General features: G+C 41.1%; 1 protein-coding gene across 1 annotated transcript; it reads left to right on the forward strand.

Annotated features, from left to right (window-relative positions):
• The first annotated feature begins 220 nt into the window (after positions 1-220).
• On the forward strand, positions 221-10,880 carry LOC135515736 (globoside alpha-1,3-N-acetylgalactosaminyltransferase 1-like). The gene is made up of 7 exons (XM_064939434.1): positions 221-435; positions 4,129-4,164; positions 4,500-4,541; positions 4,682-4,759; positions 4,893-4,925; positions 5,089-5,223; positions 8,371-10,880. Exons 1-7 carry the CDS (start codon positions 371-373, stop codon positions 9,071-9,073), a joined length of 1,092 nt encoding a protein of 363 aa, XP_064795506.1. The 5' UTR covers positions 221-370; the 3' UTR covers positions 9,074-10,880.
• The last annotated feature ends 3,229 nt before the right edge of the window (positions 10,881-14,109 follow it).

Here is a 14,109-nt window from a genome sequence, read left to right on the forward strand (position 1 = left end):
AGCAATAGAGAACAAAATACGTTTTGTTAAGTAAATCAGGTGACAGATCAGGTGAAAAGGAGACTGGAGTGCCACTTTAACAAAAAAACGTGCAAGATCTTATGTTACCCCTGCCATTCAACGCTCTCCAACATAAAAAAGGTGCTTAACCTGTTCCATAGTGTGTTTGTTGTTCTATAGATATATGCTGCTTTTCTTGCCTTACACATGAGCTTTGGTCACACCCATATTTACATGGTCCACTGGCACTGGATAGGCCTACATCCTTGCTGGTGAAACAGTAAAAGGCTACTGGCTTTGGGATACAGTCCTGCATTACTTCAAACACTCAAAGTTTGATTTAATAGAATTGCAAACTTTGGGAGGAACAATGCGTTTTTTCACAAAAATCCATCCTTCCATCACTCTGCCACTTTTTGGAATCGTACTTTTGGGGTATGTTGCGTTTTCTGTGTTTTATTAAGTCAAATTAGTGATATCGGATCTTTGGAGAAACTTCCATCATAGAATAACATCAGAATACAAGTGTTCTCGTTCTGAATACATCAGAACAACATCAGAATACACTTGTAATGAAACAGGCTGTATGAGTGTTGTCATATTGATGGTTTCCACGATGATTATATTATCATTCATTATGTCAATCTATGAATTTTGCAAGTACCTCGTATTGCTTACACTGCCAGAAATATTTAAATCTCATCTTTCTAGTAAAAATGATTTTATAATTTGCTGAGGTGAAGTCAATTTTGAGGACACGAGCTCAAGTACACAGTATGATAAAGATATGTAGATATGAACAATCATATGATTTATTTTCTATTCAACAAAAGTGTGGGAATTGGGCTTGAAATTATTGAAATGCTTTCTAAATATAGTAACAATCAGATTTAAATTACTTACTATAATATTAAACCTTTCTTATACCTGTAAAATACATATAATCATACTTAGTGTTTTATTTTCGTCTGGCATTAAGGCGTCGCTAGTGTCAAATGCATGCTCTTTGGCGTTTAAACTAGCGCTCTGCTATTTTCCATCGCTGGCGCCTAGGTTAGTAGTTTACCAGTTTTAGATCAACTGGTTTGCTTGGAAATATTTGAGGTGTGGGCTTAACAAGGTTCGCCAACGTGCGAGTTTCAAGCAGCGATATTGGTGATATTTAAGACTCTTAAAGATGGTTTTAGTGGTAACGTAATTGGTTATGGCATTGATTTAGCAAGCGGAGGGGCAAAGTAGCTTAATGAGTAGCCTATAACCAATGTTTTAGTAAAATAACACGAGCAGTCAACAGACTTTCACATTTTTTAAATGAGTTTTGTCCATGTGACCTCTGTGAAGATTTTGGAGTCATTAGGTCTATGTGCACTGCACATTGAATATAAGGTGCCAGTAACTGTATGAAGTCAGTTTAGGGACGTCAAGTTATTACTATAGACTGGCCATATCAACGGCGATGGTGGGCACATTTTATTATAAGGTTTGGGTCGAACATGCAGTGCATTTTCGAAATGCAAATTGCTCCTATCTATATCAGTGCCAATTCCAGCCATGCATTAACGTATTGTAGCAATGCAGTTTGAAAAATGTGGACTGCAAACATGTTCCAACATATTTAGCAAATATGGGGCAGGCTATTTAACAATCTAGGTTATAACGGACTAACATTCGAGTCACTTTCTAATGTTTAACATTCTTAATGTTGGAAACGAACATCATTATTGTGTCATCCAGAGTCACATTTATTTATTTTCCAAGCCATAGCACACACTATTTTAGATAGCCGACAGCAGGTTTTTAAAGGACCAAAGCGTTCGATCTGATCCGTGTTTACCATGGAAAACTGACTAAAATGCAGGTATCATCACAGCCCCAGATAACTTCCTGCTTTCCAACACATTTTACCATGGGGCAAAGAGAAAAATGTCCAGTTTCATAATGCTATTCTACACATCTTGTCATGAGCCTTGGAGATAATTTTGTCACAACTTGTTTATTCATCAAAACCCAGACATACCCCCGAACCTTTAGTGTTACCAAGATTTACCATTGGGTTATGTTTGTTAAAATAGAGCCCTTAGTAACAATACAAAATTGGCACAATTTCATATAACAAAAATACAACATAATGTCATTGAATTTAAACAAGATAACCTTCACTGGTCACGGAGGGGGTAGCCTGCATCATTCTTCGGGGGTGGAACCTAAACAAGTTTTTCTGCTCTAGAACAGGAATTACAGTGCTTTCAGAAAGTATTCACACCCCTTGACCTTTTCCACATTTTGTTGTGTTACAGCCTGAGTTGAAAATGTATAACATTTAGATTTTATATCACTGGCCGACATACAATACCCCGTAATGTCAAAATGGAATTATGTTTTGTTTTTTTATGTGTTAATTACACTCAACTAAAATATTAACTTAACATGTACACTGTTGGGCCCATGTTTCATGAGCTGAAATAAAATATCCCATATTTCTCTCAAATTTTGTGCACAAATTTGTTTACATCCCTGTTAGTGAGTACACACAAAAGTGTGTTCCAGTGGAGCTAAGCACAGTCAAAATCCTAGAGAAAAACCTGTTTGTCTGCTTTCCACCAGACACTAGGAGATGAATATACCTTTCAGCAGGACAATAGCCTAAAACACAAGGCCAAAACAACACTGGAGTTGATTACCAAGAAACCATGAATGTTCCTGAGTGGCTGAGTTACAGATTTGACTGAAATCTATTTGAAAATCTATGACAAGATCCGAAAATGGTTGTCTAGCAATGATCAGAAACTAACTTGACAGAGTTTGAAGAATAAAAAAAAAAAAAAGTATCTTAGAGACTTATCCAGAAAGACTCAAAGCTGTAATCGCTGCCAAAGGTGCTTCTACAAAGTTTTGACTCAGGGGTGTGAATACTTGTGTAAATTGATATTTATGTATTTCATTTTCAATAAATGTAAAAAAATGTTTAAAAAAACATATTTTCACTTCGTCATTATGGTGTTGTGTGTAGATGTGAGATTTTTTATTTATTTAAAACAATTTGAATTCAGGCTGTAACACAACAAAATGTGGAATAATCAAGGGGTATTAATAGTTTCTGAAGGCACTGTTTGTTGAAATATGGGTGGTATTACACTCCGTTTCATTCCTTTAAGTCAAAGTTGTTTAAAGACTTCCCCCAGCTACGTCATCGGCCTCAAACCTTGCTTGAGGAACAATATAGAAGCAACATGTTTTTTTTAAAGTAAATCAGGTGACAGATCAGGTGAAAAGGTGACTGGAGTAGCACTTTAACAAAAAAAGTGGAACAGCTTATGGTATCCCTGCCATTCAACGCCCTCCAACATAAAAAAGGTGCTTAACCTGTTCCATAGTGTGTTTGTTGTTCTATAGAGATATGCTGCTTTTCTTACCTTACACATGAGCTTTGGTCACACCCATATTTACATGGTCCACTGGCACTGGATAGGCCTACATCCTTGCTGGTGAAACAGTAAAAGGCACAGATTCTACTGGCTTTGGGATACAGTCCTGCATTACTTCAAACACTCGAAGTTTGATTGAATAGAATTACAAACTTTGGGAGAAACAATGCATTTTGCACGAATATCCGTCCTTCCATGGCTCTGCCAGTTCTTTGAATCATACTTTTTTATTAAGTCAAATTAGTGATATCTGATCTTTGGGGAAACTTCATCATAGTCTTAGAATAACATCAGAATACAAGTGTTCTCATTCTGAATACATCAGAACAACATCAGAATGCAATGTATGAGTGTTGTCATACTGATGGTTTCCACGATTAAGATATCATTCATTTTGTAAATCTATGAATTTTGTGATGTCCACTTTTGATAATCATGATATTTAATTATAATATACTTCTGTTATTAGCTCTTCTCACATTATTGAATTACGTCCACACGTTGTGTATGCACTCTGATTACGCACCATTGTTCTTCTCTATGTGTGTCAACACTTGTGTTTGCACAGAGCTGATAATGGCATTTAACCAAAATGTATGCTTCTCTGCATATCACTTCTTTTTACATATATGTTTTTGGGCATTGTCGATATCATAGCTGATGTACATGGTGTTAATCAATCCTCTTTCTATCTCCTTTTTAGAGTCCTGGTTTTAACATATTGTTACTCATCATTTGGGTAAGATCGGAACTTGTTTAGTGTTCATTTGTTTGTATCTTTGTCAATGATATAATCCAATCTTGAGAGAAATCCCATCCCGTATATAATCCCATCAGAAAGACACTATGCCGTCATCTATTTTATAGGTGATTGCTGAAATGTAGCCTTCTAAAAAAAGCCCAGGGGGCTCATGACAATGAGAGTCAGGACCACAGATTAAGATCTAATTTGAGATCACATTTTCTGATTACATTACCATTGTAAATATGGAAATAATTACATTTTGTACTTCTTTTCTGTTTGATTTGACATACTAGTTAAGTCACCTAAAATGTTAATTTTTTCTTCAACAGTGAGGTGAAAAATAAGGATGTCAGAATTCTAGAAGTTTTGGGGTAAGATCATTTGTGTTACTGACATAATAAACAAACAACTTATTTTTGTATATTTTTTTTGTGAACCCCTAACCCTCCACAACCTCTCCTGATGCTATCATTCAGTATTAACACAGTATTAACTTTGACCCCCTCTGAAGGTTGTGTCAGCAGGACCCTGTCAATTTCAGGCGGGAAAACTGTAGTTGTAGGACCCGGGACATGCTGTCCCCACAGGGGTGAGACTCTTCTTTGGTCTACTCTACTATAATAATCTCACCCGATACCACCTCTTTGCAAAACTCACCAACTGCAGCCATTTTGAAAGCAGTACGCTATTTTACAATGTCATTTTTTGCATGGTCTTTTCAGACTCCTGTATAAGCAGCCCAGTGTGTTAAAGGGGTAAGTTATTATGAATGTATTATTGTTAGTAGTAGACATAGTATCAGTAGGAGAAGGTGCATTTGGAAGTACAGGAAATGTAGTCACTATGAAAGAGTTGCTTAAGATGCATTGAATATCTCTGGGCGTTCACAAGCTTTTAACATATCTTTTTTTTTTTCAGGCGCACCAATGTGGTAACTGTTACTCCTTGGTTGGCACCAATTGTCTGGGAAGGCACCTTTAATCCCTTGATTGTTGACAGCATTTACAAGCCTATGCACCTCAGCATTGCCACAACTGTCTTTGCTGTTGGCAAGTAAGTAGTCTCACACACATCAGCCGTCCCTACCAGGATGTCTGGTAGCACTGAGCCTCAAATGTAGAATAACATTCGTAGTTGGTCATCAAACATTTCTGTAAAAAAAAACAATGATAAAGCCTTGCATTCCTATTTTTTTCTCGTTGTTCCCATTTTTAACCATTTCATGTGTCTGAAGGTAGAACTCCGCATATCCGGCAGGCCCAGAGAGAAAATCAAGTGCACGTATAGGTCTACCGCTGGCCAATCAGATACCTCATATCACCGTGTCTTTATGGTTTCCTCGAGCCTTAGGCTGTATAAAGAAGCCTCAAGCACACAGCAAAGTTTATACTGTGAAATTTCGAAACCTGTAAAGTCATGACTAGAGAGAGACTCAAGGGCACATCGACATATTTTCCACACAGTCTGCTCAGGGATTTGAACATGCAACCTTTCAACTACTTAACCACTAGGCTACCATGAGTAACAACATGAATTGGTGCATGAGGCAGAAATAATGCAGTGCAACTTGAGTTTCGCCATCAGCTGGAAGAATGTCCCCTTTTTGTCAGCAGAGCGAGGGAGAGCAGAGGGATGATGAGTCGGATGAGAGACAGCCTCACTGCTGCTCTCTCCCTCCCTCCCCTCAGAATGGCCCCATCAGATGCAGACTATCAATCCAGTAAAATAAAATTTTAAAAAATGATTATGCTCACTCAGCTGTGCCTCAAGTAATATAACAAATTATATATTACCAGTGTGATCATGTACCTACAATTTTGAAATATAATTTCAAAATGGTCTGAGAAGAACAGCATTGGAATGGCAATTCAAGCATAGCCCATATGCAGTGATGATCATGTATTGGGCCTATAGCCTATTGCACAAACCACATTGCTACAGAACTGTTTTTTTATGTTATGTTGTTTAGGCATAGTCATGGGCAGAAGGGGTGCTGAGGGTGCTGCAACACCCCCTGATAAATTGAAAAACATCTTCCTGCGGCCATATTTTTTAAGTCATCTGAGTGGTGAAGCTTGGCTTGATGCTGTCAAAACAGGTACTACGTAATCATATTGGATGATAAATAACCAAGCTATGGCAGCCATTAGTCTACTATAGCGCCCGTCGGCTTGGTTGGTTGCTGTCTCTCGTCTCTCCCTCCCTCCTCCCTGTTCCCTGTGTCACTCACTCACACTCACAGTAGCCTACACATAGAGCATGGCCCCTGCTAGACCATCGCTTCTCTTTACCTTTCTCTACCTCCTGGGTACATAAAAATACATGTCACCTGGACATGTACAAGAGTGACCAGTAAAAATAGGTTTAAACTTAGTTTGCACTTGCTCTGGTTACCTGAGAAGAAATGTAAAAAAAATGTACAACCCACACATTTTGTTCTTAAGTGTTCCTCGCTGTTACGTTCCACACTTTGACTGCCAAACTTTGAGTGCCTTAGTCTCCACTACACCCTTTTCCCAAACTAGCGAGTCTCAGTCTCAGCAGGCCTACCTCAAAGTTTAAAAATATCTTGATTTAGATTATACAGTCGTGGCCAAAAGAATGACACAAATATTTATTTCCACAAAGTTTGCTGCTTCAGTTTCTTTAGATATTTTTGTCAGATGTTACTATGGAATACTGAAGTATAATTACAAGCATTTCATAAGTGTTAAAGGCTTTTATTGACAATTACATGAAGTTGATGCAAAGAGTCAATATTTGCAGTGTTGACCTTTCTTTTTCAAGACCTCTGCAATCCGCCCTGGCATGCTGTCAATTAACTTCTGGGCCACATCCTGACTGATGGCAGCCCATTCTTGCATAATCAATGCTTTTAGTTTGTCAGAATTTGTGTGGTTTTGTTTATCCACCCGCCTCTTGAGGATGGACCACAAATTCTCAATGGGATTAAGGTCTGGGGAGTTTCCTGGCCATGGACCCAAAATATTGATGTTTTGTTCCCCAAGCCACTTAGTTATCACTTTTGCCTTATGGCAAGGTGCTCCATCATGCTGGAAAAGGCATTGCCCGTCACCAAACTGTTCCTGGATGGTTGGGAGAAGTTCTCGGAGGATGTGTTGGTACCATTCTTTATTCATGGCTGTGTTCTTAGGCAAAATTGTGAGTGAGCCCACTCCCTTGGCTGAGAAGCAACCCCACACATGAATGTTCTCAGGATGCTTTACTGTTAGCATGACACAGGACTGATGGTAGCACTCACCTTGTCTTCCCCGGACAAGCTTTTTTCCGGATGGCCCAAACAATCGGAAAGGGGATTCATCAGAGAAGATGACTTTACCCCAGTCCTCAGCAGTCCAATCCCTGTACCTTTTGCAGAATATCAGTCTGTCCCTGATGTTTTTCCTGGAGAGAAGTGGCTTCTTTGCTGCCCTTCTTGGCATCAGGCCATCCTCCAAAAGTCTTTGCCTCACTGTGCGTGCAGATGCACTCACACCTGCCTGCTGACATTCCTGAGCAAGCTCTGTACTGGTGGTGCCCGATCCCGCAGCTGAATCAACTTTAGGAGACGGTCCTGGCGCTTGCTGGACTTTCTTGGGCGCCCTGAAGCCTTCTTCACAACAATTGAACTGCTCTCCTTGAAGTTCTTGATGATCCGATAAATGGTTGATTTAGGTGCAATCTTACTGGCAGCAATATCCTTGCCTGTGAAGCCCTTTTTGTGCAAAGCAATGATGATGGCACGTGTTTCTTTTCAGGTAGCCATGATTGACAGAGGAAGAACAATGATTCCAAGCACCACCCTCCTTTTGAAGCTTCCAGCCTGTTATTCAAACTCAATCAGCATGACTGAGTGATCTCCAGCCTTGTCCTCGTCAACACTCACACCTGTTTTAACGAGAGAATCACTGACATGATGTCAGCTGGTCCTTTTGTGGCAGGGCTGAAATGCAGTGGAAATGTTTTAGGGGGATTCAGTTCATTTGCATGGCAAAGAGGGACTCTTCATAACATTCAGGAGTATATGCACATTGCCATCATACAAACGGACGCAGCAGACTATGTGAAAATGAATATTTGTGTCATTCTCAAAACTTTTGGACACGACTGTACATTATGTCATAATTACAGAAAATTGAGTTATCCTCTTGCCATATGAGACGGGCAACTGAAAACTACATGGTTCTCCTTGTATTTTAGGTATGTGCGCTTCCTGCGTGACTTCCTAGAGACTGCCGAGAAGCATTTCATGGTGGATTTCAAAGTGCACTACTACATCTTCACTGACCGGAGGGAAGATGTGCCAGCGGTGGTCCTCGCTCCCGGTAGAAATGTAACCATCATCCCAGTCCCTGGCTCCAACCGCTGGCAGGAGATCTCCTCCAGGAGGATGGAGATGATCCAGACCGCCATCGAGAACCAGATAGGCAAGGAGGCGGACTACATCTTTTGCTTGGATGTGGACACGAAGTTCCACGGACGGTGGGGGGCAGAAACATTGAGCAGGCTGGTGGCCACTATTCACCCAGGTTACTATGAGCAGACCCACGAGCACTACCCTTACGAACGCCGTCCTGCCTCGCGGGCCTACATCCCCGCGGGGGAAGGAGACTACTACTATGGAGGCGCCACCATCGCTGGCTATGTGAGGGACGTGCACAAGCTGACAAAGTACTGCCGCAAGCAGCTGGAGGCCGATGCCGCCAACTCCATCGAGGCGGCATGGCAGGAGGAAAGCCACCTGAACAGATATCTCCTTTACAACAAGCCCACTAAGATTCTGTCTCCGGAATACCTGTGGCAGGACTTCAAGGCCAAGAACAACGAGGTGCAAATAATCCGCTTCTCTCAGGTCAACAAGAACTATGCAGAGGTTCGGCCCAACGTGAAGAAAAGAAAGTAATGCTGTGGCCAGTGTCACACCAAGATTCAGGATCTAGGCCAGGGAGGAGGATGCTGCTATTTGTATACATTGAAGGTGGCTGGATCAGTAAACAAGCTTATGTTGTTCCGTTTTTCTCTCAATTAGTTTATATCCTTTACGGCTAAAGATGTATTATAGACATGAAGGGCTGTTTCCATGTAGAAATGTTTGTCATAGGAGCAGAAGTGAGGATAGAGGGTGAGTTTGTGAAATGAATGTGCAATTAATACTGATAATACATGATATTTGTGATATTTGTGTTACTTGTGTCATTCTTTGTTTTTATATATATATATATATATATATATAGCTCAAGCCAGCGCATGTCCAGGCCCATCTGAAGTTTTCCAATGACCATATGGATGATCCAGAGGAGGAATGGGAGAATGGGTCATGTGGTCTGATGAGACAAAAATAGAGCTTTTTGGTCTAAACTCCACTCGCCGTGTTTGGAGGAAGAAGAAGGATGAGTACAACCCCAAGAACACCATCCCAACCGTGAAGCACGGAGGTGGAAACATCATTCTTTGGGGATGTTTTTCTGCAAAGAGGACATGACGACTGCACCGTATTGAGGGGAGGATGGATGGGGCCATGTATCGCGAGATCTTGGCCAACAACCTCCTTCCCTCAGTAAGAGCATTGAAGATGGGTCGTGGCTGGGTCTTCCAGCATGGCAACAACCCGAAACACACAGCCAGGGCAACTAAGGAGTGGCTCCGTAAGAAGCATCTCAAGGTCCTGGAGTGGCCTAGCCAGTCTCCAGACCTGAAACCAATAGAAAAACTTTGGAGGGAGCTGAAAGTCCGTATTGCCCAGCGACAGCCCCGAAACCCGAAGGATCTGGAGAAGGTCTGTATGGAGTAGTGGGCCAAAATTCCTGCTGCAGTGTTTGCAAACCTGGTCAAGAACTACAGGAAACGTATGATCTCTGTAATTGCAAACAATGGTTTCTGTACCAAATATAAAATGCTAATGAATTACTTAAAAATCATACAATGTGATTTTCTGGATTTTTGTTTTAAATTCCGTCTCTCACAGTTGACGTGTACCTATGATAACAATTACAGACCTCTACATGCTTTGTAAGTAGGAAAACCTGTCAAATCGGCAGTGTATCAAATACTTGTTCTCCCCACTGTGTGTATATATATATATATATTGCTCTCCGGAAATAGGGTTGGAGAACCCTGCCTTAATTCAACGTCTGTACCGCATCAGAATCCAAAATATAAGCTTGTTGTTCTCCATCTTTTATAAACAATGTAATCATAAAAACAACAGCACTGTATTGTCTCAAAACATGGTTAAAACTATCATTTTGATCTCATCGATGGTCAATGTATGAATTTGAGAGCATGTATTGATTTATATTATCCTTTTCCCTCTGTATTACTTGTGACCCGCACAAACACTTGCTGTGGCATCTCCCTTGGGTCCATTCACCATTTGTTGAATTAATATGAATATCAAAGGCATCATTATGACCAACACAGGTGCACGCAGGTACACACAGTTGCATACAGTTGTGGATAACTTACGTACGCACAAATATCATACCCCCCCAAAAAAGACACTAACCTCCCTTGTTATTGTAATGGTGAGAGGTTAGTATGTCTTGGGGTATGATATTTGTGCATCTGTAACTTTCTCACTTATCATTATTCACGATTCACTCAGGATCATCTGTAAACATGGTGCCATCCCCATTAATGTAGAAGTGTTTAGAAACATATTCTATTCTTATTCTTATTTACAATAAAAGTGATTCCGAAATTACACAATACATTATTTACCATTCATTTCTATTTGGCACAAAACTATCTCAAACACAACCAAAACAAAGAGCAAATGTGTCCAACAGAGTCACAAGCTTGATGTAGTCATTGTGTGCTATGAATATGGGAACAAATACTTAACATTTTAATAATTTAACATACATGTAAGTGAATTTGTCCCAATACTTTTGTCCCAATACTCCCCTAAAATGGGGGGACTATGTAGAAAAAGTGCTGTAATTTGTAAACGATTCACCCGATATGAATGAAAATACCAAATTAAAACTGACAGTCTGCACGGTATTTTTTTTTATTTCAAATCCAACCTTTTGGAGTATAGAGCCAAAAGAAGAAAAAATATTTACTGTCCCAATAATTATGGAAGGGCATTGTGCATAAGTTTTACATAACATATTTCATGGCCCCATCAGGTCAGTGTTTATAGACCTGGTGTGGTATGGTGCCATCTAGTGGTGTAGTTTTTACAGATTGTAAATTAAAAAGACAATATTTGGCTAAAAATATTATTGATCGATTGACCATTACTTTTCAAATCACTCAGTAGTGCTATCTGCAGAGTTAATGGTGAATGTTGCACTTCTTCAACCATTCCTAGGCCTTCAAACATTCCTAGACCTGCAACCAAAAACTTCTACATCCTGTGCCGACAGAGATGGCCGCTTCGCGTTCTCAGGAAACTATGCGGTATTTTGTTTTTCTAATGTATTATTTCTTACATTGTTACCCCAGTAAATCTTAAGTTTTATCACATACCGCTGGGAGTAACTATTTGATATAAGGGCAACGTCAACTTACCAACATTACGACTAGGAATATGACTTTCCCGAAGCGGACCCTCTGTTTGGACCACCACCCAGGACAATGGATCGGATCCCAGCCAGCAACCCAAAACAACGGCACCGCAGGAGGGACAGAAGAAGCGGTCTTCTGGTCAGGCTACGTAGATGGGTACATCGCGCACCGCTCCCAAGTTTACTACTCGCCAACGTCCAGTCTCTTGACAACAAGGTAGACGAAATCCGAGCAAGGGTTGCCTTCCAGAGAGACATCTGAGATTGTAACATTCTTTGTTTCACGGAAACGTGGCTCACTCGAGACACGCTATCAGAGTCAGTACAGCCACCTGGTTTCTTCACACATCGCGCTGACAGAAACAAACATCTCTCTGGTGGGGAGGTATGCCTTATGATTAATGAGACGTGGTGTGATTATAACAACATACAGGAACTCAAGTCCTTTTGCTCACCTGACCTAGAATTCCTTACAATCAAATATCGACCTCATTATCTACCAAGAGAATTCTCTTCGATTATAATCACAGCTGTATATATCCCCCCCAAGCAGACACATCGATGGCCCTGAATGAACTTCATTGGACTATGTAAACTGGAAACCACATATCCTGAGGCTGCATTCATTGTTGCTGGGGATTTTAACAAGGCTAATCTGAAAACAATTCTCCCTAAACTTTATCAGCATATCGAATGCGCTACCAGGGCGGAAAAAATCCTGGACCATTGTTACTCTAACTTCCGCGACGCATACAAAGCCCTGCCCCGCCCTCCTTTCGGAAAATCTGACCATGACTCCATTTTGTTGCTCCCAGCCTATAGACAGAAACTAAATCAGGAAACGCCCATGTGCAGGTCTGTTCAACGCTGGTCCGACCAATCTGATTCCACGCTTCAAGATCAAATCAAATGTATTTATAAAGCACTTCTTACATCAGCTGACATCTCAAAGTGCTGTACAGAAACCCAGCCTAAAACCCCAAACAGCAAGCAATGCAGGTGTAGCAGCACGGTGGCTAGGAAAAACTCCCTAGAAAGGCCAAAACCTAGAGAGGAACCAGGCTATGAGGGGTGGCCAGGTGGAGATTATAACAGAACATGGCCAAGATGTTCAAATGTTCATAAATGACCAGCATGGTCAAATAATAATAATCACAGTAGTTGTCGAGGGTGCAGCAAGTCAGCACCTCAGGAGTAAATGCCAGTTGGCTTTAAGAGTATCATTAAGAGTATCTCTACCACTCCTGCTGTCTTTAGAGAGTTGAAAACAGCAGGTCTGGGACAGGTAGCACATCCGGTGAACAGATCAGGATTCCATAGCTGCAGGCAGAACAGTTGAAACTGGAGCAGCAGCACGGCCAGGTGGACTGGGGACAGCAAGTCCACCTGGCCAGGTATTCCTGAGGCATGGTCCTAAGATTGCTTCGATCACATGGACTGGGATGTTCCGCATAGCGTTAAACAACAACATTGATGAATACGCTGATTTGTTGAGCGAGTTTATTAGCAAGTGCATCGGTGATGTTTTACCCACAGCAACTTAAATCCTTCCCCAACCTGAAACTGTGGATTGATGGCAGCCTTCGTGCAAAACTGAACCACTGCTTTTAATCAGGGAAAGACGACCGGTAAACATGACCGAATACAAACAGTGTAGCAATCAAACAAGCTAAGCGTCAGTACAGAGACAAAGTAGAGTCGCAATTCAATGGTTCAGACACGAGAGGTATGTGGCAGCGTCTACAGTCAATCACAGATTACAAAAAGAAAACCAGCCCCGTCGCAGACCACGATGTTCTGCTCACAGACAAACTAAACAACTTCTTTGCTCGCTTTGAGGTCAATACAGTGCCAACGACAAGGCCCGCTACCAAAACATGTGGGCTCTCCTTCACTGCAGCCAACGTGAGTAAAGCATTTAAGCATGTTAACCCTCGCAGGGCGGCCCAGACGGCATCCCTAGCCGCGTCCTCAGAGCATGCGCAGACAAGCTGGCTGGTGTGTTTACGGACATATGCAATCAACCCTTATCCCAGTCTGCTATTCCCACATGCTTCAAGAAGGTCACCATTGTTCCAGTTCCCAAGAAAGCTAAGGTAACTGAACTAAATGACTATCGCCCTGTAGCACTCACCTCGGTCATCATGAAGTGCTTTGAGAGACTAGTCAAGGATCATATCACCGCCACCCTACCTGACACCGTAGACCCACTCCAATTTGCTTACCACCCCAATACAGTGGGGCAGAAAAAGTATTTAGTCAGCCACCAATTGTGCAAGTTCTCCCACTTAAAAAGATGAGAGGCCTGTAATTTTCATCATAGGTACACTTCAACTATGACAGACAAAATGAGAAAAAAAATCCAGAAAATCACATTGTAGGACTTTTAATGAATTCATTTGCAAATTATGGTGGAAAATAAGTA

Source organism: Oncorhynchus masou, chromosome 27, assembly GCF_036934945.1.
Source record: "Oncorhynchus masou masou isolate Uvic2021 chromosome 27, UVic_Omas_1.1, whole genome shotgun sequence".
Lineage (NCBI taxonomy): Eukaryota > Metazoa > Chordata > Actinopteri > Salmoniformes > Salmonidae > Oncorhynchus > Oncorhynchus masou.

Coding starts and splice junctions, on each gene's coding strand:
- LOC135515736 (XM_064939434.1), top strand. CDS start 371: ATGCGTTTTTTCACAAAAATCCATCCTTCCATCACTCTGCCACTTTTT. Junction 436..4,128: donor TTTGGAATCGTACTTTTGGG/GTATGTTGCGTT, acceptor TCTCCTTTTTAG/AGTCCTGGTTTTAACATATT. Junction 4,165..4,499: donor TATTGTTACTCATCATTTGG/GTAAGATCGGAA, acceptor TTTCTTCAACAG/TGAGGTGAAAAATAAGGATG.